The 20,560-nt window shown below is 36.2% G+C and overlaps 5 protein-coding genes across 10 annotated transcripts in view; 2 read left to right on the forward strand and 3 right to left on the reverse strand.

Annotated features, from left to right (window-relative positions):
- Positions 1-20,560, reverse strand: part of fut9b.1 (fucosyltransferase 9b, tandem duplicate 1) — a 207,687-nt gene that overhangs the window by 170,436 nt on the left and 16,691 nt on the right.
- fut9b.3 (fucosyltransferase 9b, tandem duplicate 3) overlaps positions 1-20,560 on the reverse strand; it is a 163,559-nt gene that overhangs the window by 126,336 nt on the left and 16,663 nt on the right.
- fut9b.6 (fucosyltransferase 9b, tandem duplicate 6) overlaps positions 1-20,560 on the forward strand; it is a 57,317-nt gene that overhangs the window by 22,835 nt on the left and 13,922 nt on the right. The window contains exon 1 of one of the 4 annotated variants that reach the window (XM_087263317.1): positions 17,108-17,358. The gene's annotated coding sequence lies outside the window, so the exon portion shown is untranslated. 4 annotated transcript variants of the gene reach the window in all.
- On the forward strand, positions 2,072-3,709 carry fut9b.4 (fucosyltransferase 9b, tandem duplicate 4). The gene is given in 2 exon segments (NM_001039834.2): positions 2,072-2,123; positions 2,403-3,709. A coding segment is annotated over 1 exon segment (1,068 nt). The 5' UTR covers positions 2,072-2,123; positions 2,403-2,455; the 3' UTR covers positions 3,524-3,709.
- Positions 8,109-20,560, reverse strand: part of LOC147842524 (4-galactosyl-N-acetylglucosaminide 3-alpha-L-fucosyltransferase 9-like) — a 29,115-nt gene continuing 16,663 nt past the window's right edge. The window contains exons 2-3 of one of the 3 annotated variants that reach the window (XM_087264156.1): positions 9,646-9,710; positions 8,109-9,413 (exon numbers count right to left, since the gene is read on the reverse strand). In XM_087264156.1, coding sequence (XP_087120282.1) covers positions 8,293-9,405 — 1,113 coding nt within the window. In that variant the 5' untranslated portion in view covers positions 9,406-9,413; positions 9,646-9,710 and the 3' untranslated portion in view covers positions 8,109-8,292. Of the gene's footprint in view, positions 9,414-9,645; positions 9,714-20,560 lie in introns of all 3 variants that reach the window. The other 2 variants (XM_087264157.1, XM_087264155.1) reach the window with 2 other exon arrangements.

The following is a 20,560-nucleotide window of genomic DNA, read 5'->3' on the forward strand; positions in this document are numbered from 1 at the left end:
TTGTCTGTCGGCTGTTGCGCGCGCTCGCGATTTCAGAGGGTGTGGCTTTGAATCACAGTCCCTCCCCGCCGTCCAAAGATAATATGCTAAGCGGTTAGCTTTTTGGCAGATCACCTACTGCACCTTTAAGTGAAAACTCAGAGTATTTTAACCCTGAAATGAGAGAAACTCTGGGTTTTCCAATTTAAAATGACAGGTTTGTTAAACTGGAGAAAGTAGGGTAGGTCAAGCCTGTTTCTGAAAGAGAGGTAACTTTAACTCCGAGTCAGTTACTGTGGTAACTTACTCTGTGAACTTGCGATGACAAAGTTAATAAAGAAAAAGTTAAGATGTTCTTGTTATTAAGTGAATTGTCCCTTAGCATTGCTGTTAACATGACATCAACCCTAACCCCACAGCAAACAGAAACCGAACCGTACCGAACCGAACCGTGGCCCCAAAACCGTGAACCGAACCGAACCGTGCCTTTTGTGTATCGTTACACCCCTATTACGCACTGATACAGAGTTCGGCACCTCATAGACAGGTCTAAGGAAGAAAAAAGTTCAACAGCAGTGTCTTACTTTTGTTCCGCTTTTAAGTGGGGAACGTCCCTGGTGCTGATGTTTTACTCATTATCCAGCTTGACAAGCAAGACAAGTTACCGTTAGCTCGTTTACCTTTAGAGCGTCAACTGAGAAAATCTTTGGAGGGGTGTCTAGCGCTGAGCAGAGCTCTCAGTAAGGGATCGTCGGAAAAGTGCTTATTTTTTTAGCTGTTTTTTTCTGCGTGCTCTGCTTTCTATTAATGAGGCAAACGTTCAGCCACAAGTAAACATGGCGACGACTATCTCGCATTATAGCTCAGGGATGAGCTTTTTTGAATAAACGGTTGGAAATTAATGCATTTTTATCCGATTCGGTTAACACAAAAAAAAAAAATTATCGACAGATTAATCGATTATTAAAATAATTGTTAGTTGCAGCCCTAATAGTGAGAACATTAGGTTCACACCCCTAGTATACATGTAGCCTAAAACATATTTCCCAAATCTGTGTGCATAATGCACATTTAGTTAAGCAGGAGGAATTGTACTCAGTTGTTTGGACATTCCTAAAAATAGCCAAAATCTTTATTTTATAATAACAGAGGTTTTTTTATTATTACAACAAGCGTAGGCGCTGAGCTCTAGCCTATTTCACCAAGGTCGACCCTCTTTAAAATTTCTGGCCTCACCCCTGATATCTAGGGTCTTTTTCTGCGGGAGATACAGTTGCTTTTAAAAAAACGAAATAAAATAGTAAATGATAAACACATAAAAATGTTTTTACATATACCATAAAAACGGAACAACAGAAAATGTTCAGTTTTAAAACCTTGACTTTTTCAAACCACGGCAAACCTTGAACCCAGTTATCATTCCTATCCTGAACTGTGTGGTCATTAGATTTTAGCAATGAGCTGTGACAAGCTTACTGTGCCAACTTACCATGTCTAGAGTAGACAACTAAATTTATGCCCATTTCTATAAATATTTTAATTGGCTAACAATCTTTGTGAAGTTCATGACATTTGTATAGTCAACTTTATTTTTATGGTTGTCTTGGCTTGAGATTTATTTGGAAATGCATTCCAGCATAGTTTAGAAATGGTGGTTTACATGTGAAATAGTTAGATACCTTGTTCTGTTATTTGGTCTGATATTATTTATTCATAAAAGAAAACCTTATTAAAAGCAAACACACAAACACACAAGACTTTTAAACCCAAATACAAGCAAAGTGCACATGTAAAATCAACAGATGCCCAGTACACTAAATTGTATTGTAAAGTGCATCAAAAACGGTTGCTTTAAATGACAATGTTGTTGAAATGATAATTATAACTCCAGTTAAGGCAGATGCCATACTTTGCCAATCAAACTGCCAGTTGCTGCTAAACCGGTTTGGGTGTTTTGTTTATAAAATGGAGCCAAATGCATCAAAAGTGGACACGTGACTATTATTTACCTACTGAATAATGATTGGCTTCCAAGCCAGATCTTATAAACGTGAATACAGTCACACACATTTCCTCTCTTGGTAGAAGCTCACACACATCTGTCCATAGGAGCTTCTCTCTTCCCTTCTCTCATCTTAAATAAGGTAAGGAGTAATTCTGAAATTGATTTGTGTAATACAACTGTAATCTTTATTAAGTAAAATTTTAAAGGCTTTAAGTCAAAAGCAAACTGATCATTTATTTTTTAATGCATGATTAACTATTATGTATTAATATTTTTATTAATGATGTTATGAATCAAGTCATTAACGTAGCTTATTGTTTAAAGTTTACAAACCTTAATAAAGCAATGTTGTTAATTTTTTTTATTATTTTACTGCTCCTGATCAAAACTAAACATTTCTTTTAATGATTTTCTTTAGATCACAAAATGGTAACTTTAACAGGAGTTTCACTGCCTCGTCTGGTTACTATGATGGTAGTGGCAGGACTAGTCTCTCTGACAATCCTCTACTGCTGGTCATCAACTCCAAAGAACTGTCCAGCTCCACAAACAAACCCGAAACAATACATAGAACGTTACTTTGGCGAGAAAAGTGACTCTCCAACTGGTACACCAAAAGAAAAACCTATCCTTCTGTTGTGGTTCTGGCCTCAAAATTACTATTTTGATTTCAGTGACTGCAAAACCATTTATGACATTGATGGTTGTCATTTGACGGATAATAGATCACTCTACGACAAATCCGACGATGTCCTCATCTTTCACAGAGGCATCCACTGGGATCTGTCTAATCTCCCCCCATCTCCTCGCCCTCGGTTCCAGAGATGGATTTGGTTTAATGTAGAATCACCGACCAACACAGCAAAAATACCCGGTCTGGAAAACCTCTTCAATCTCACCCTCAGCTACAGACATGATTCTGATATTCTTGTACGGTTGCGTTTGAAAACCAGGAAGAAACCAGAGGAGGATTTTGTAATCCCAAAAAAGGACAAACTGGTTTGCTGGATTGTAAGTAACAATCTTGAATGGACAGGTGTGGGCACAAGGAAGAAGTTTTTTGAAGAGTTCAGCAAACACATAAATGTCACTCTGTTTGGAAAGGCTTATGCTAAGTTTTTGGATTACAATCAGTACTATCCTACCCTCGCTAGCTGCAAATTTTACCTCTCTTTCGAGAACTCCATTCACGAGGATTATTTTACAGAAAAGATCAACGGTCCTCTTTCTGTAGGAACTGTTCCTGTGGTTTTGGGTCCTCCAAGAAAGAACTATGAAAACTTTTATCCTAGAGACTCCTTTATTCATGTGGAGGACTTTCCAGATCCAAAGTCAGTGGCAGAATATCTGCTTCAGCTGGATAAAGATGACGTTGCCTATCGCAGATACTTTGATTGGAGGAAACATCTTGTGGCAACTCCTCATTTAATACAGCAGACCCAAGAGTTCATTCTAGCTATATGCACTGCCTGTGATTATGTAGCACACCATAGGGAATATAAAGAAGCTCATGATATATACGACTGGTTTTTTCAATAATATGTAAATATAATCTGAGGTTTGCAAGCTGAAAGAATTTGAATACATTTTATAAGGTGTCTGCATGCGATTGTTCTTTTTTTGCATGAAGTATTTAGCAATTGAGACCAAATGAATTCAGTAACTGCATGAATTCCATATGTTATGCTATTGCCTTTTCTGTGGAAATAAATAAGTGTAAAAAAATAACAATTTGGTTACTTATGCTTACTTTAAATACACACATTGATATCTGTGGTTTACAAGGACTCTTTCATAGATATAATGTATTTTAAACAATATTTTATGCAGTGAAAAGACAAACCCACCCCACCCCTAAACCCAAGCGTCACAGCAAACCTGTCCCTGACATTAAATGTGAAAACACCGTCAAGTATGATTAAGCCTTTGAATTACAATGACATCCGGCATCTCCTAACTCAGGCATCCGGCATCTCCTAAAACCATTGTAATGGAGTAAACTAGCTCACACCCATACACACACACACACACACACACTTCAGACAACTTCAGACAACTTAGAATTTAGTCCTCGTGAACTATTAGCCCTCAGTATATATTTTTTTCACAGATTTCTGTTTAACAAATAAGTTTAACACATTTCTAATAGTTTTAATAACTAATCTAATTTACTTTCCTAACTAACAACCGTTAACCGGTCATATTAATATTAAATTATTATTTGATAAAAAAATGTGTGTCTATTTGTGATGCATTAAATATTGCATTAAAAACTATTTTAATGTGAACAAACACATACAGAAAAGAGCATCTTTACACACCTGCAGTGTTTCCAACAGCATAGAAAAACAGAAACTAAATAAAAAGAACGAAATAAACAGGCCTGCCATAGATATTTCACTTAAATGACTAATTTAGATTACAAAACGAAAACACTGACTGAATCCTTTTCAAGAACCGACATAGGCTGTTTTGCCAATTATGTTTTTTCTTCCGTCAAATAAAAATATTAGGCTATCTCAAATCGATCACTGCATGGAAAATATGCATTAATGCTCTGCTGTTATTCTTATATCACAAACCTGTCAACATTTTTAATAGAAGTCATTATTTTAAAGATTGTCTTGAGCTTCTGATTTTACCGTACAGCTTCTGTGTTTTCATTTCCTCCATCGGAATCTTTTACAAGATTCATTAATAACAATTTTTTAATAGAAAAAAAGATTGGTTCATTAGTTCTACACTAAATCATCAAAACTAGATCTGTTGTGGAGTTAACAAAGGGTTTCTGCATGTTTCACCAAGTTTAAAAATAGACTAAGACATTAAGATTATTATGAATAAAAGTTTAGGCCTATAAAAGGAAATTTGTAAAATTTGTACATTTATATATTAATAATAAAAGATTATAATCTATAAATAAACCATTATGAAAAATGGAGTTAAAATTATCTTTTTAAATAAAAAGATTGTTGGTAATGGTTCATGCATTGCTAACCAGTCTGGCCAAAACCCAAACAAAGAAAAATAAGACCTGTTTACAATATGACTTAACAATATTTGTTGAGTAGACAACACAATATTTCAGTAAACTTAAAAGGCCTAATATTTAGATTTTGAGATTGAAGACATTTTTAAACCCCGAAGACCTCTTTAACAAATACATGTTGCACATATATGCAGCAAAACGTTAAAGATACACACAAAAAAAACATTGATAACATTAATCGGTAAATGCATCCCTTCGATTAACAGTTGATCATGTACAATTAACGTAAATGTTTAATGGGAGCATCCCTACAACTGATTTCTGATTTATATATATATATATATATATATATATATATATATATATATATATATATATATATATATATATATATATATATATATATACTGTATATATAAGGCACGTCCTCGTGCCAACGCATGCCTCCCTCCAGTGCTGATATATAGCCATATCGCACTACTGCGATATTTATTTATTTCGCATGAATAAATATCTTCGCATAAATAAATAGCAACAAGCAGACAAGTGTCTGCTTGTTGCTGGCTGTGTGTGGGCAGAGTTATACACAAGGGGTAAAGGTGTAGGGATGCTGATATTACTTAAATAGATCACAGCTATCAGCAAATGAGATTCGAGATCCAGACAGAACTGTTGTATATATACATATCGCGTCTTACTAATATTTGTTAAACATGATGTTTACTTAATCTTGTCTCTATTTAACAACTCTTCGGTCTTTTGAATCTATCAGGTAATGTGTCACAGCATAAGTACACTGCTTCAATCTTTCACTCACACACTTTTCACACACTAATTGTAGTGAAAAACCTCAGATACTGTTGGTTGTGTACCTTTTACACAGACCAACCTCCGGCAGAAAAAGTGATTGACAGGTGGTAATTTGTGTGCAACTTATCTTTATTTATTTATGATTTGTTTATGGGTAAAACAGAGATCATGCGGGTCAGGTAGTTGAAACAGCAGGGTACAAATATTTAATTCGTTATGAATCAATTAATTATTCATAAATAATTAATTAACCTTCACCTATGATGATAATGCCATTGTCCATCAAGATGTTTCACATTAGACATCATAAGTATTGCTGTGCGTAATTTGTTTAACCCTTTAACGTTACGTGCCGACTGACTGACAGGTGCATGATGCATGAGGCCAGCAAACACGACGTGTAGCCATTTCACTACTTCAGGACGCATTAATATCGCTCTGTAGGTCTATTAGAAAACATTCATGAATATTCCTAGCAAATCGAATAAATGCTGGAGACATAAACGCACTAAAATCGCACTTCAGCAGCATTTATTTAAGAGCGCACAAGAAGATCTGCTCGCTCTTGACGTGGCTTATATTTGAGGGCGTGCAAGAAGTTTTGTGCACGAGCAGCGGAAATCGGCGCACAAGCAAAGAGATCCACATGCTTTAGGCTATTATATAAATGCGATCTCGACTTCGAATACTGCACTCATGAAATTTGTCATTGAAATAATGCCACAGGGAGTTGGTAGCTCTGTGTAAAAAAAGGCCTGCCGCCACAGCTGGAAAAAATCCTAGAGGAAGCACTGCTTTATACATGTATAGTGTAGACAAAAATGGAGTCATTTGTTTATACATTTCTATTGTTGTTTTACCATTGCAACTAAAGAATTAGCACAAAAGGTTAATTTAAGAACTTTGGTTGAAAAAAAAACTCATGGCTAAACTTTTGTGGAACATGATATTGTTATAACATGAATTATGATTTTGTTAGCTCACATTGCTAGTTTAGTGGTTAACAACACATCTGTGCATGCCATTAAAATGGTTTGTCCTTGTAATCTTTAACTGAAATCTAAAAATGCCCTTCCTGTTTGTTTTTGTTTTCCGGTTAAATTGTCAGATTGCATTTTTTTTAGGTAATAATACTAACATATTATATATAATATTAATTATATTAATATATTAAGCATGGGTAACATATTTAACCACGTAGCTCTAGCAATGAGTTGACAACAAACAGAAATGGTGAATAGTAGGAGTAAGGTTGAAAAATGTAAAGTTCATGCAGATTTGAATGCACTTTGGAAGACAAATTTGATTCATTCATATTTATAGAAAGAAAATGGAAATCTAAAAATGGTCACACCAAAACAGATTAGAAACTATATATATATATAAGAACACTGCAATTGGTGTTTTATTTTGAGAGTTTTGGTGAATCATGCAGATAGTATACATGCATTTATACATCCTTATTGAGACAGTCTGCTGGTGCAGTATTAAAATATGGTTAAGTATACAAGGAAGTTAGATTTATATCTCCTGCTGCTAACATGATTTGCGTCTCGATTATTTTTCCTCTTTGGTGAAGCCAGAAATGCACAAGTCAGAGGATTTATTTTTCAACAAGTGTACAGTATGTGCACATACCAGTTTTGGTAATTTACAAGGTGTTTTTGTATCATATGGGTATGAGCTAGCTGTACTCTGTTATGGTAGTATGAGGACATGCCTGATTGCCTTGTAACTCACAATGTTTAAAATCATACTTATCAGGGTCTCTTAACATTGAAAGTTTGTCACAGTTTTTCTTATTGTAGTTTCCCAACTAATAGGAATAAAATATATATATATATATATATATATATATATATATATATATATATATATATATATATATATATATATATATATATATATATGTATATATATATATATATATATGTATATATATATATGTGTATATGTGTATGTATGTGTATATATATATATATATATATGTATATATATGTATATGTATGTATGTATGTATGTATGTATATATATATATATATATATATATATATATATATATATATATATATATATATATATATATATATAAAATTGCAGGTATAAATATATAAAATTTAAGCAGGTCTTGCGTATATAGGTTAGGTGTACATGATCGAGGAAGAGTATTTGTGTATTAAGTATGTATAGTCCTTGTAGTTTTCGATGGTTGGCATCCTTTACAGGTCTGGGATCTCATCAAGTGCCACTGCACTTGATAATAACCAACATGCTAACAACAACATAATACCAATAAGTAACATAATAACTAAAACGAGTAACCAAAATGTTTAAGCATATTTATTTCCAAAGAAAAAGGCAAAAGAACACCAACTTTTAATTCCTGCAGTTATATTTAATACTACCCTACAACAAAGTGAAAAAAAACAGACACACGCACGCACCTTATAAAGCGTATTGCAAATCCCTCCATGAATTACCAGTTTACAAATCTGAGATCATACTTGTATTAATGAAAAAACCAGTCGTATATATCATGAGCGTCTTTATATTCCTTATGGTGTGCTATATAATCACAGGCAGTGCATATAGCCAGAACAAACTCTTGAGTCCGCTGTATTAAATGAGGAGTTGCCACAAGATATTTCCTCCAGTTGAAGTATCTCCGATATGCAACGTCATCTTTATCCAGCTGAAGCAGATATTCTGCCAGGGACTTTGGATCTGGGAAGTCCTGCACATGAATAAAGGCGTCTCCAGGAACAAAGTTTTCATAGTTCTTTCTTGGAGGACCCAAAACCACAGGAACAGTTCCTGCAGCAAGCGGACCATTTAACTTCTCAGTGATGTAGTCCTTGTGGATGGAGTTCTCAAAGGAAAGGTAAAATTTGCAGCTAGCGAGAGTAGGATAGTACTGATTGTAATCCAAAAACTTTTCAAAAGCCTTTCCAAACACAGTGACATTTATGTGTTTTCTGAGCTCCTCATAATACTTGTTCCTTGTGCCGGCACCTGTATATGTTGCTTTGTTACTTACAATCCAACAAACCAGTTTGTCCTTTTTGGGAATGACAAAGTCATCGGCTGGTGTCTTTCGGGTTTTCAATCGCATTCGTACTGGAATATCTCCATCCTCTCTGTAGCTCAGGGTGAGATTGAAGAGGTTTTCCAGACCAGGTTTTTTTCTGGTGTTGGTCGGTGACTCTACATTAAACCAAATCCACTTCTGAAACAGAGGACGAGGCGATGGAGGAAGGTTGGACAGATCCCAGCTGATGGCTTTGTGATAAATGAGAACATTATCTGATTTTTCATAGAGTAATCGATTATCCGTCAAATGACAACCATCAATGTTGAAAATGGTTTTGCAGTCACTGAAATCAAAGAAGTAATTTTCAGGCCAGAACCACAACAGAAGGATAGGTTTGTCTTCTATTATTTTGTTCGTCAGAGCGTCGCTTTTCTTGGTAGAGTAACTTTCTTCTTGTTTCAGATTTGGCAGCGGAGATGGACAGTTCTTTGGAGTTGAGGGTGAGCAATAGAGGATTGTCAGAGAGACGAGTCCAGCCACTACCATTGTGGCAACCAGACGAGGCAGGGAAATTCCTGATAAATATAACATGTTGTGATCTATAAAGGATAAAAAGAAACATTTACTTTTAATCATGGGCAATAAAATGAAAAAGGTATGTACAACTCTGAAACAATAAGCTACACAAGATGCCTTAAGTTAAACAGTTAATCATCATGCATAAAAAAAGAGCACACTTTTGCATTTTGCTTTTAAATTAAAGCTCAATTTCACTGAAGTAATAAAGATTAAAATTGTATTACGTAAATGAATTCCAAAATTACAACTTACACTTTTACGAGCCCCTAAGAGATTTCCTGTGTGTCCTCCTGGTTTTGACAGATGTGTGTGGGTTTCTGCTAAGAGAGAATGAATCGAACTATATTTTGCAAATATGCACACTTAGAACTCACTTGTCCTTGCAAAATAGGGCAGAAAGATAAATTGAACGTGATTAGCTATGTTTCTATCCAAAAAGGCTAATTAAATTTGTGCGAAACTGGAATTCTATTCATTCATTTTCTTTTCGGCTTAGTTCCTTTATTAATCCGGGGTCGCCACAGCGGAATGAAATGCCAACTTATCCAGCACATTTTTATGCAGCAGATGGCCTTCCAGCTTGAACCTATCTCTGGAAAACATCCACACACACTCGTACACGACGGACAATTAAGCCTACCCAATTCACCTGTACCGCATGTGTTTGGACTGTGGGGGAAACCGGAGCACCCGGAGGACACCCACACGAATACAGGGAGAACATGCAAACTCCACACAGAAACGCCAACTGAGCCGAGGCTCGAACCAGCGACCCAGCAACATTCTTGCTGTGAGGCAACAGCACTACCTACTGCGCCACTGCGTCGCTGGAATTCCGTTCAATTATAGTCAATTATTAAATTGTGGAATAAAAGGCACGCCAATGCACCATGATAAACGGAGAAATTAAATTATAAACATACATTTTTAGGCGACTTTATGGTTAAAATTTGCAATTACTCCACAATAAGATGTTTTAAACTGTGGCTCTTACTCAACTAGAATTTCAATTGGACATTACAGATCCAGCGATGTTACTATTGCAGACGCACACTAGAGCTGCATGATTTTGGCTAAAGTAAAGATCACGATTTTTTTGCTTAAAATAAAGATCACAATTCTCTCACGATTCTGTAGATGTAAAATAAAGGCTAACATGAGTCGGCAATTATTATTGTTTTTTTCCCCCAAACATATGGTAAAACAATATTATTACGTGTAGGTCTACTGGTTTCTATAAATTATTCTATTTTACTTTTAATAATTCTGATGTTGAATTATGTTTGAGATATAGGCCTATGCTTGCAATCCGTCATTGAAAACATTATTAGACCATTTTATTCAATGGTAAAATCCATATATAGGCTAGAGTAGTTATACTGACACTGTAAACATTTATTTTTATGCACAACAGTGTTTTCGCTATGAAAGAAAAAAAAGTATCAAATGTTTGTCGCAATCATAACTATATGATTATTTAAATCAGGGCTCACCAAACTTATTCCTGGAGGGCCGGTGGCCTACAGATTTTATTTCCAACTCTAATCAAACACACCTGAATCAGCTAATCAAGGTCTTACTGGGTATACTTGAAACATCCAGGCAGGTTTGTTAAGGCAAGTTGGAGCTAAACCCTGCAGGGACAGTGGCCCTCTAGGACCGAGATTGGTGACCCCTGATTAAAATGATGTGCACGCTTTTGGATTCATTGTATCTGCTAAGTGCTGTTCATACTTCGTGTGCGGCTCTCAAACGATCACTCTGCTACAAACTGAATGCTATCGACAACTTTGTTACCTGTTACTTGGGCCAGACGGAATCTGCCACCGTTTTTTGCCATTTCTGCGCAGAATTTTGGTAAAAATCTGCGGATTTCTGCGGAATTATTTTTGGAGTATCCAGCGGAGTACTATAACTTAGATCTTAATATATTAAATAAAAAGTAATAAATTAAGGAATAAAAACTAAAATTCAGATTTACACATTTACACAAGTAAATAAACTTTACTTAAACTATTATTGTGTTTAGGGATACATGTGAGCAGCATTACACATTTACAATCCTGCCTACTGCAGCGCAGGGGTGTTGGAGTGAAAATATATTTACTCTGCCTTTTCAAACTTCTTTTTTCCCCTCAAACAAAGAATAACAAAGAACATCTGAATTCTAGTCCAAATTTGTATGCCCTTCACTCACCAACGTACCTCCATCTTGTTTATTCAGCTTTAAGTCACTGGTTACTTAACACAAGTGTCCTCTACAGGTGGAATGGGTTTAAATGAAATGCCCTAAACCCTTAAGTACTTTAAATCTAAAATACACTGCGAATGAATGTCGCCGTTGTGACGTCTAAATCACATTGTATTGTGCATTGTGTGACATACAATAGGTGCTGGAGTTTACATAAACACAGTCAGAATTGAGAGACTGTAAATGTAAACTTTCCTTGTACGCATGACAAAGCGGAATACACTTTAAAATGGCGGCAGAGATTCCCCTGAGGGGAAGTTTGCAAGGGGATGTCTAAAGACTGATTTACACTTCTGCATCAAGTAATCGGCGCGACCCACGGCACAAGCCTTGCGCAAAGCCGTGCATTTATACCAAGCTGACCAATCACAGAGCTTGCGCTACGAGTTACATTTTTTGAGAGGTGCGCATAGCATACACGTGCGATTGACGCAGAAGTATAAATCAGATTTAAGGGTGCTTTCACTCTTTATTCAATTGCCTGAACAGAGCTCAATTTTCATTAGGGGTGTAACGATTTATCGTTGTACGATTTATTGCGATGCAAAAATGTCACAATATGCATCGTGGCATTATGACGATATGACGTCCGTTTTCTCTTATTAGTTGAGCTGTTTGCACGTGAGCTACGTTCCACCTGCTGTCGCACATGAGTTCAGATTGCAGCAGCAGTAATGTTAGCAGACCAAGATGAGTGGAGCTGAAATAGAGGATGACCCATCCTCTCAAAATCAGACGTCTGGCAACATTTCGGTTGTACGGTCATTGCTTTAGACTCGTGCGCTTTTTGACACGCATACTGGGTCTAGGGTTGTAACAATATACCGGTATGACGGTTTACCACGATTTGAACGTGCACGATTATCATACCATGAACAATTGCATATCAACGGTTTTAACCCTTAAAGACCGAGACAGCCGCCCGCGGCTAAAAATAAGTATTGCTCTTAAATGTTTAATAACTTTTGATCCGCTGATCCGATTCATACAATTCAAAGATTGGCATAAAGAAGAGAATCTCAGCTTTCCAGTGCTGTATCACATAACATTCGCGGACTTTCAGAGGCTCCGGAATCAGTGCGATGACGTCATCAACATTTGACAACGCTGATTTGACAAAGAAACGCTCGTCACTGTGTCTCCGGACAAATCAGACATGATACATTGATGCATTGTCCCTCCTCCATGCCCAGATTGGTTCAAACTCGCTATATCACAACCAATAAGCATAGGTTTCGCTTTTGTTTGTGGACCAAGCTTTTTGAACAACACTGAATGAGAGATAGGCATACATTTATGCGCGGCTAAATAAAACGCAAAAAAAAAAAAGTTTTGCATGAAATAATTCTCGTACTAAGTACTTTTGCATGCACAGCAGCACAGAAACATGACAAAACAGTGACACAGCAAAGACGAACTGCTGCTCTCGCTGTTTTCAAAAGACGCAAATGAAGATGCAGCTGTTTGTCTGCATTGCAGACAACCATATCCAAATCCATATCGATAGACAACCATATCCATGCTGGCACATAAAACCTAAGGATGTTCCATATTGAATCTAGTTTCGTTATGTAACTAATTATAGTATAGTAAATATTTATATCTATTTTTTACTGAGGATTTGCACCATGTTTATTTGGACTTTATTTGGACTTTGACACATTATTTATTATTTTCTTATTTTTATTTTTATTATTTTTTTTTATGTTCATTGTAAGTGGTGTTGTTTATAGTAACTAAAAATATATTATTTGGAAAAAGTCAAATTTGCTTCACTGTTCTATTATTTTGTAACATTTGTAACATACCGTATACCGCGAAACCGTCAAACCGTGGTATTGTTTTAGACGATTATCATACCGTGAAAAATTCATACCGTTACAACCCTAACTGGGTCAAACATCCTAAGTTTTAAAGTCTTCACAGTGATTTAAATACTTTACACAGCGTCAGGGATACCTTCTAATGGTGTTGAAAGAGTCGCATACTGTATTTATAAGGTACAATTCACCCTAAAATATCATTCTGTCTTCATATAATGTTCCCGCTGCAAAATCCCACATGACGTGAGCTGACCGTGAGCTTTGATAGACGCGCACGTATGGCAAGCCGTTTTAGCATTTAAACCTTTGTTCTGACTATCCATAAATATATTTAGAGATATCTCTAATTATATTGACTAGTCATAATTATAATTCGACTAGTCAGAATGACAATTAGAGATATCTGCAATTACAATTGTATTAGTACGAAATCAGATTGGAGATATCTGCAAATATATTATGACTAGTCATATTCTTCCATTGACTTCCATTGAAAAATATTTGCAGATATCTCTAAATGAGTTGACCAGTCACAATTGTAATTAGAGATATCTCTAAATGAATTTAATTAAATATGAATTAAATACCTGGAAATGTGGATTTTTTTTGCACACACAAAAAACGCAAGTGACCAAGCAAAGCCTTAAGCTCTTACTGTTAAATTCAATTAAAGAGAAAGCTTATTGTTTTTGCACCTTTACTTAAATTGTTCCTTAATTTTGTCTCTGTCATTTCAATAATATTTTTTAAGAAGTTTTTTAATTGGTTTATTTTTAGAGACAGGCCTGTTTAATTTATTTTCTTATAGAAGGTTCAGTTTAACAAGTTGAAACAAAAGAAATACATAAAAAAAGTTTACTTGGTAAAATTTGCATTTCAGTTTAATTTTCAATTTTTATTCCAAATATCGTGATACATATCGAATCGTGAACATTATATCGTGATACACATCGTATCGTGAGCCGAGTGTATCGTTACACCCCTAATTTTGATCGTCTCTCTTGCCACCTTCACAGCTTGTTTGTGTTCACACCATTTTAATTTCCTCCTAAACCCCAGTACGCTTGCATCATCAAGCTGCTGTTTTGGGAACAGCTACTGTTTAAGTGGCTAAAATGGAGATGTCCGCATATCACTGTCAGTCAGCTTTTATTGAATCTTTTGGTTTTGTTACCAAAACCAAAATACAAAGAGCCACTTGCATCTGTCTGCCGCAAAAACATTCTGCAGACATCGCATGATCTTTTGAAGTGGTTTTGGTGTAGACAAGCAGACATCATCACCGTTTAACCTGGGTAAGCCCAGCTTGTCGCCAAGGTAGATGATACGACGACATGAATAAACTAGGGATGCTCATTTCGGTTAATTTTGCTAACCTACAACCGCAGCTTATTAATTGGATATTAACGGTTAACTGGTCAGATTAATATTAAATTATAATTAAATTTTTTTGTAAAAAATTTATTTAATGCCCTGTTGTTTAGGAAAACGTAATTTTCCATTCCAAAAACGCCTTTTAGCGTTTTAGGGTGTTTTAGCGCAATTTAGAGCGTTTATGTAGCGCAGGGGTGGCCAACCCTGTTCCTGGAGAGCCACCTTTCTGCAGATTTCAGTTGCAACCCATATCAAACACACCTGCCTGTAATTATCACGTGGTGTTCAGGTCCTAATTAATTGGTTCAGGTGTGTTTGATATGGGTAGCAACTGAAATCTGCTGGAAGGTGGCTCTCCAGGAACAGGGTTGGCCACCCCTGATGTAGCCAGTATGTCTACAACATTTATAAGATTTGCTAGGAATATTTCTGAACGTTTCCAATAGACCTGCAGAGTGAGATTAATGCGTCCTGAAGTAAAGTGAAGTGGCTGTAAACTCCAGCAAGATAAAGTCACTGTATGCAGAAGCACAGACCTTTATAAATGAATTAAAACTATGGAAACTGTGCTCATAACTGAAAGCTAAGTCGTGTTTACTAGCCTCACGCACCTGTCAGTCAGTCAGCACGTCACCTCAAAGGGTTTAATAAATAACGCACAGCACTATACGGTTACAGTAAACTTTGCACTGTTATAATTCCCTTACCTTTAAAATGAATGTAGCGGGAACCATGCTCTTTAAAAGTTATCTGTAGTTGTCTTGAGAACACAAACACAGCAGCTCTAGGATGAGCTGCATGCAAAACACTTGCGGCTTTTAATAAACCATTCAAAAGATGCCACTCTTAATGCAAAAAAACGCATTCGATCAGCCTCTTATGCAGCCAAACTCTACAAATATATAAAAATCTATTTTAATCGTTTAACTGTCTGATACCATTAATCTGTTACAAACGCACCCTTTTGGTTAACGGTCAATCGATTATTTTGAGCATCCCTAGAACGAACATTATGAAAAATAAAGTTTGTAGTACAGTTAGCGGTTCACTTCTGTTATTTGATTCACTCATTTCAGATGTGAATTATACCAGAGTTCGCATGAACTGTACCTCAGATGCTCTTTTAGGCAGACACGGGCACTCACTCGAGTTCAGAAGACACGTTCACACTAGCCAAACACACCACACTACTTTGACGTCAAACGAAACAGGGTGCGGATCAAAAGTGCTAGTGTGAAAACTACCCTAAATGTGGGGTGTTACACAGCTTTAGTTTAAAGTATACTGGGTTTTTTATATTGACGTCTGACCCACGTCTCAAGTGTTCAGTTCAGGCTCCACACAGCCATGTCTGCCTTTTTCAGCTAAAGAAAAAAAAAGAAAAAACAAACTGTTGAAAAACAAAATTCCTTAAACCTATCTGTACAAAAGTTTGTTCATAATACGCCTACATGCTGGAACTCCACCTTTGATAAGGTAGATAGACTTTCCAGATAGATATCTATCCAGCAACAAGCTGTCTGTGCAGTTGTGACTAAGAAAGAGAAGGAAACAAAAAAGTGACATCTGATGCCTTGAGGTGATCTGGCAACATTAGGAATCATCAGAGACATCATAGAACCTTTAAGCAGCTTTAAAGATGAATAGAGTGAAGAGCTGAAGTCTTCAGTGTTGACAGAGCGCTTTTCCATGTAAAAAAAATTGACAGCAATATATGAAAACAGAACTCCTGCTCTCCATCATTTATTTTTCTTTAGTGTTTTTTTTTTTTTTTTTCCCATCTTTGCCTTAATTTCTGTAATCTTACGGTCATATGAAATAAAAGAGAGAGAAGTGGACAGGATCAGAAAAGGTCCACCATCCAGAATTCGAACTCTGGGCCCACTAACCACTGGGAACAGAACAGAAGTTTAAGAACTCAGTAGTGAAAGAAAAGGGGACTGATGAAGGCCTTTTTTTTACAAACAAATGACAGAAGGACATGCTTTGGAAGATCCACACATCTACTTGATGGAAGAACCATAAAGCGACGGTGCTAACTCTTGCATGTCTAGCCAGGCAGCACCTGTGCATTCCAGTGTCAAGCTCCACTTTAAAACATGCATTTAGCACAGGGGCTGGCCTGGAATATTTAATTATTGAAATACAAGTTCAATGAGTTGGCATTTGAGTTTTATTTCAGAGATTCTAAGTTGTCATTCTTCCACAAAAATGGAACGTAGTACATGTAGATACATGAACAGTAGGGGTCGCTAACATGCCAGTTGTGAGAAGACTCTTGAAAATGACAGAGTAAAATGTGGAAGTTGACAGCAGGCTACAGGCGGTCTTGTTTATTCAGTGTGAGATTTTGTAATGTGTTAATAGCATAATTTCCACTACATTCATTCTGCTGTGGTGGGACACCAGACCAAAATTTATTCCAGCCATGGCTACATTACAGCTTCTAGCTCAAAACATTAAGTCGTTGTCATTTTTTCACAATGGGTTTTAGTCGCACCAAAACGTACTAAAAAGGTAGGTGAAATATAATAGAGTGAACTTCTCTTTAATCATAGAGGTGCTGTGAGTTATTTGTTTACCCGTTAAGGTTACACATGCTGACTGACAGGAGCACCTGACAGGGCCTTAAAACCAGCAAACATGATGTAGCTTTCAGTTATGAGCACAATTTCCGTAATTCTACTTTATTTATAGATAAAGGTCTACAGTTTTGCCTACAATGACTTTATCTTGCTGGAGTTTGGCTGTTTAACTTTACTTCAGGACACATTAATGGCAATCTGAAGGTTTATTGGAGCCATTCAAAAATTTACCTAGCAAGTCTAATAAATTTCAAAGACATACTTGTTACATTAACGACCGTTTAATAAAATGATATTGTAAAATAAATATAACCCTGTGGTATTTCGTGAATAGCCAACTTATACTTTCCTTGTCCGTGGTGTGGTATGATTGCCCAAGATGAAGGCAGTCTATTAAGATTTGAATAACATTAGCTCAGGGAATCATAAAGGTGGAAGGCTGTAACACCCAGAGAGAACTCAACCCGGACCTACACTGAGCCATTTTAAAATGACAAATGTAGAGAACACACTAGTACAATTCGAAAGTGCATTCGTCTAATACAAGCATGCAAATATCTTTGCTCACGCACCAATTTCCTCTGTTAAGAATTCCTTCCTAATAGACCCTTTTCACATTTCCGAATTTGTCAGTTGTGGAAGGGGTCATAGCTGGGTAAACTCAGAGCGCAGTGAATGGGAGAGTACAACGAATAATTTACAATCCTATTAGCTGAAATGATAAAAGAAACTCCATGATGGTGGTAAAGACTTTCAGAAAAAGGGGGAAAAAAAGTGTGAAACTGATGATGACCACCAGAGGAGAGAATAACGTCAAATTTACTCTCAGCCCCATAGACGCTACATTACAAACACATTGCATAAGCAAAAATTCATTTTTTTGTGATTTCATGCAAAGATGATATAATAAATTCATAAATGCATAAAATGTTAATAAGTTTATTTTTTTTATCAAAATAAAAACTTTCAAGGATTTAAGATTATGATGAACTATAAAGACACGTCATAACAGGCTTGTGAAAATATTCAAAAATTGCAATATATAGACCTTTACTTGACTGCTGCATTGAGGGCGCCAAAGCAACCAGTGTTTTCCTGTAGAACAGGGATCACCAAACTTGTTCCTGGAGGGCCAGTGTCCAACAGATTTTAGCTCCAACCCTAATCAAACACACCTGAACAAGCGAATCAAGGTCTTACTGGGTATACTTGAAACATCCAGACAGGTGTGTTGAGGCAAGTTGGAGCTAAACCCTGCAGGGACACCGGCCCTTCAGGACCGATATTGGTGACCCCTGCTGTAGAATGTTAAGAACTTCAGTTTACAGCGTATACAATGGGTAATTTGCGCTCCGAAAATGGGTTTCAATAGCGTTTTGAATGGATTACTGAGTGTTTTTTTTTGACACACAACTTTGAAAGGTGTATGTTAAAGCCGTTATAATATCCGATGTAGTTCAAGCTAGAGCTGCACGATTCTGGCTAAAATGAGAATCGTGATTTTTTTTGCTTAAAATAAAGATCACGATTTTCTCACGATTCGGTATGTAAAATAAAGGTATGGTAAAAACAAACATATGGCACAACCTTGATAATAATATTATGTGGTCTACTGGTTTTTATAAATAATTCTATTCTACTTATAATAATTAGAATGTTGAATTATTATGTTTGAGATATATGCTTGCAATCTGTCATAAAAAATCAGATATTTGCCATTATCAGATTATATTCAACAATATATAGGCTAGAGTAGTTATACTGACATTGTAAACATTTATTTTCATGCACAACTGTGTTCGCTATGAAAGAAAAAAAATAATCAAATGCTTGACGTAATCATAACTCTAAAATGCGATATGATTATTTAAATGAAGTGCACACTTTCGGCACGGCTCCCAAACGATCACTCTGTGCCACAAACAGAATATTATTTACAACTGTATTACCTGTTACTCGCAACATATGCATCTATATGCGTCTATCATTAAGTAGAGCGTGCGCGCCCTCTCTGTGATAACAGCTCACGGCCAGCAGCTCACATGATTTCCCGGCCGCGAAAACATCATTATATGAAGACAAAAATTACATTTTTAGGGGAATTAAACCTTATAAATACAGTATGTGACTCATTCAACATCATTTGGAGGTGTCAGTGTCACTGAGCAACGTACAGTATGTGAAACAATAAACAGACTCGTGGAGCTGCCTTTTCTTCTCTCCTGAACTTGAAAATATTATTGGCAGAATCGTAGAAATGCTGGATTAAGATCGTCTAGGGGGTTGAATAGAGACCGCGATCTTTTAACGATTAATTGTGCAGCTCTAGTTCAAGCGCGAGAGAAAAACGTTCTCCTAGCTCACGTGTCTGCCATCAGAAATACAGAGTGTGTGTGTTCCTGACCTGTTAGCTGTTAGCTGTTGGCTCAATTGCTCTTTAATGTGCGCGCGCACACACACGCAACACTTCACTGCATTATAGAGCAAACCAGATTACTGGCATGAAACTTAACAGATATGCAAGTCATGCAATTTACAAAATGACCAATTAATCCGAGCTGTTTAGGTTTCATTTAGTGTGTTGTGTAGTATTCACCACGGTATGTGTTTTTTGAAACACCAACTTATTTTTACTTTGTACAGTAACACTTATTAAATCAGTGTGTTAGTGGGACAGTACAGTAGGCTACGTGTGTGTCAAACATTTTGGTGAAATACATTTGTTTGGACTGGTTATATGTCTGAAAAAAAGAGAGAAAATTTTGACTTTAGCGATGACGAGGCTTCATTTAAACTGCTGAAGATGCCGTCCGACAATGAGGGGAAAATGCCTCACATCAGTAGTTTTCCATTTCATTAGATCGCATTTTTTAAATATTTAGTCTAGGAGGTGTCGACAACAGTCGACAACAGTTTTAGATAAAAGATGATAAAAGCAGGTAAAATAGATTAAAACTATCGTTTCAATGCTGTCCAAATGTGACTGTTTATCCGCATCAGCTGCCGACCGGAAGTTCTTAGCGTTCCTTTTGTGCATACACGCACAGCCTAATGGGTAATTTTGCTTTCTAAGAAAAAGGTATATTAAAACAAAAATAAACCAAAAAAAATAAATAAAAATTATTTTAAAAAAT

Source organism: Danio rerio, chromosome 8 (assembly GCF_052040795.2).
Source record: "Danio rerio strain M-AB ecotype USA chromosome 8, GRCz13ab, whole genome shotgun sequence".
Taxonomy (NCBI): Eukaryota; Metazoa; Chordata; class Actinopteri; order Cypriniformes; family Danionidae; genus Danio; species Danio rerio.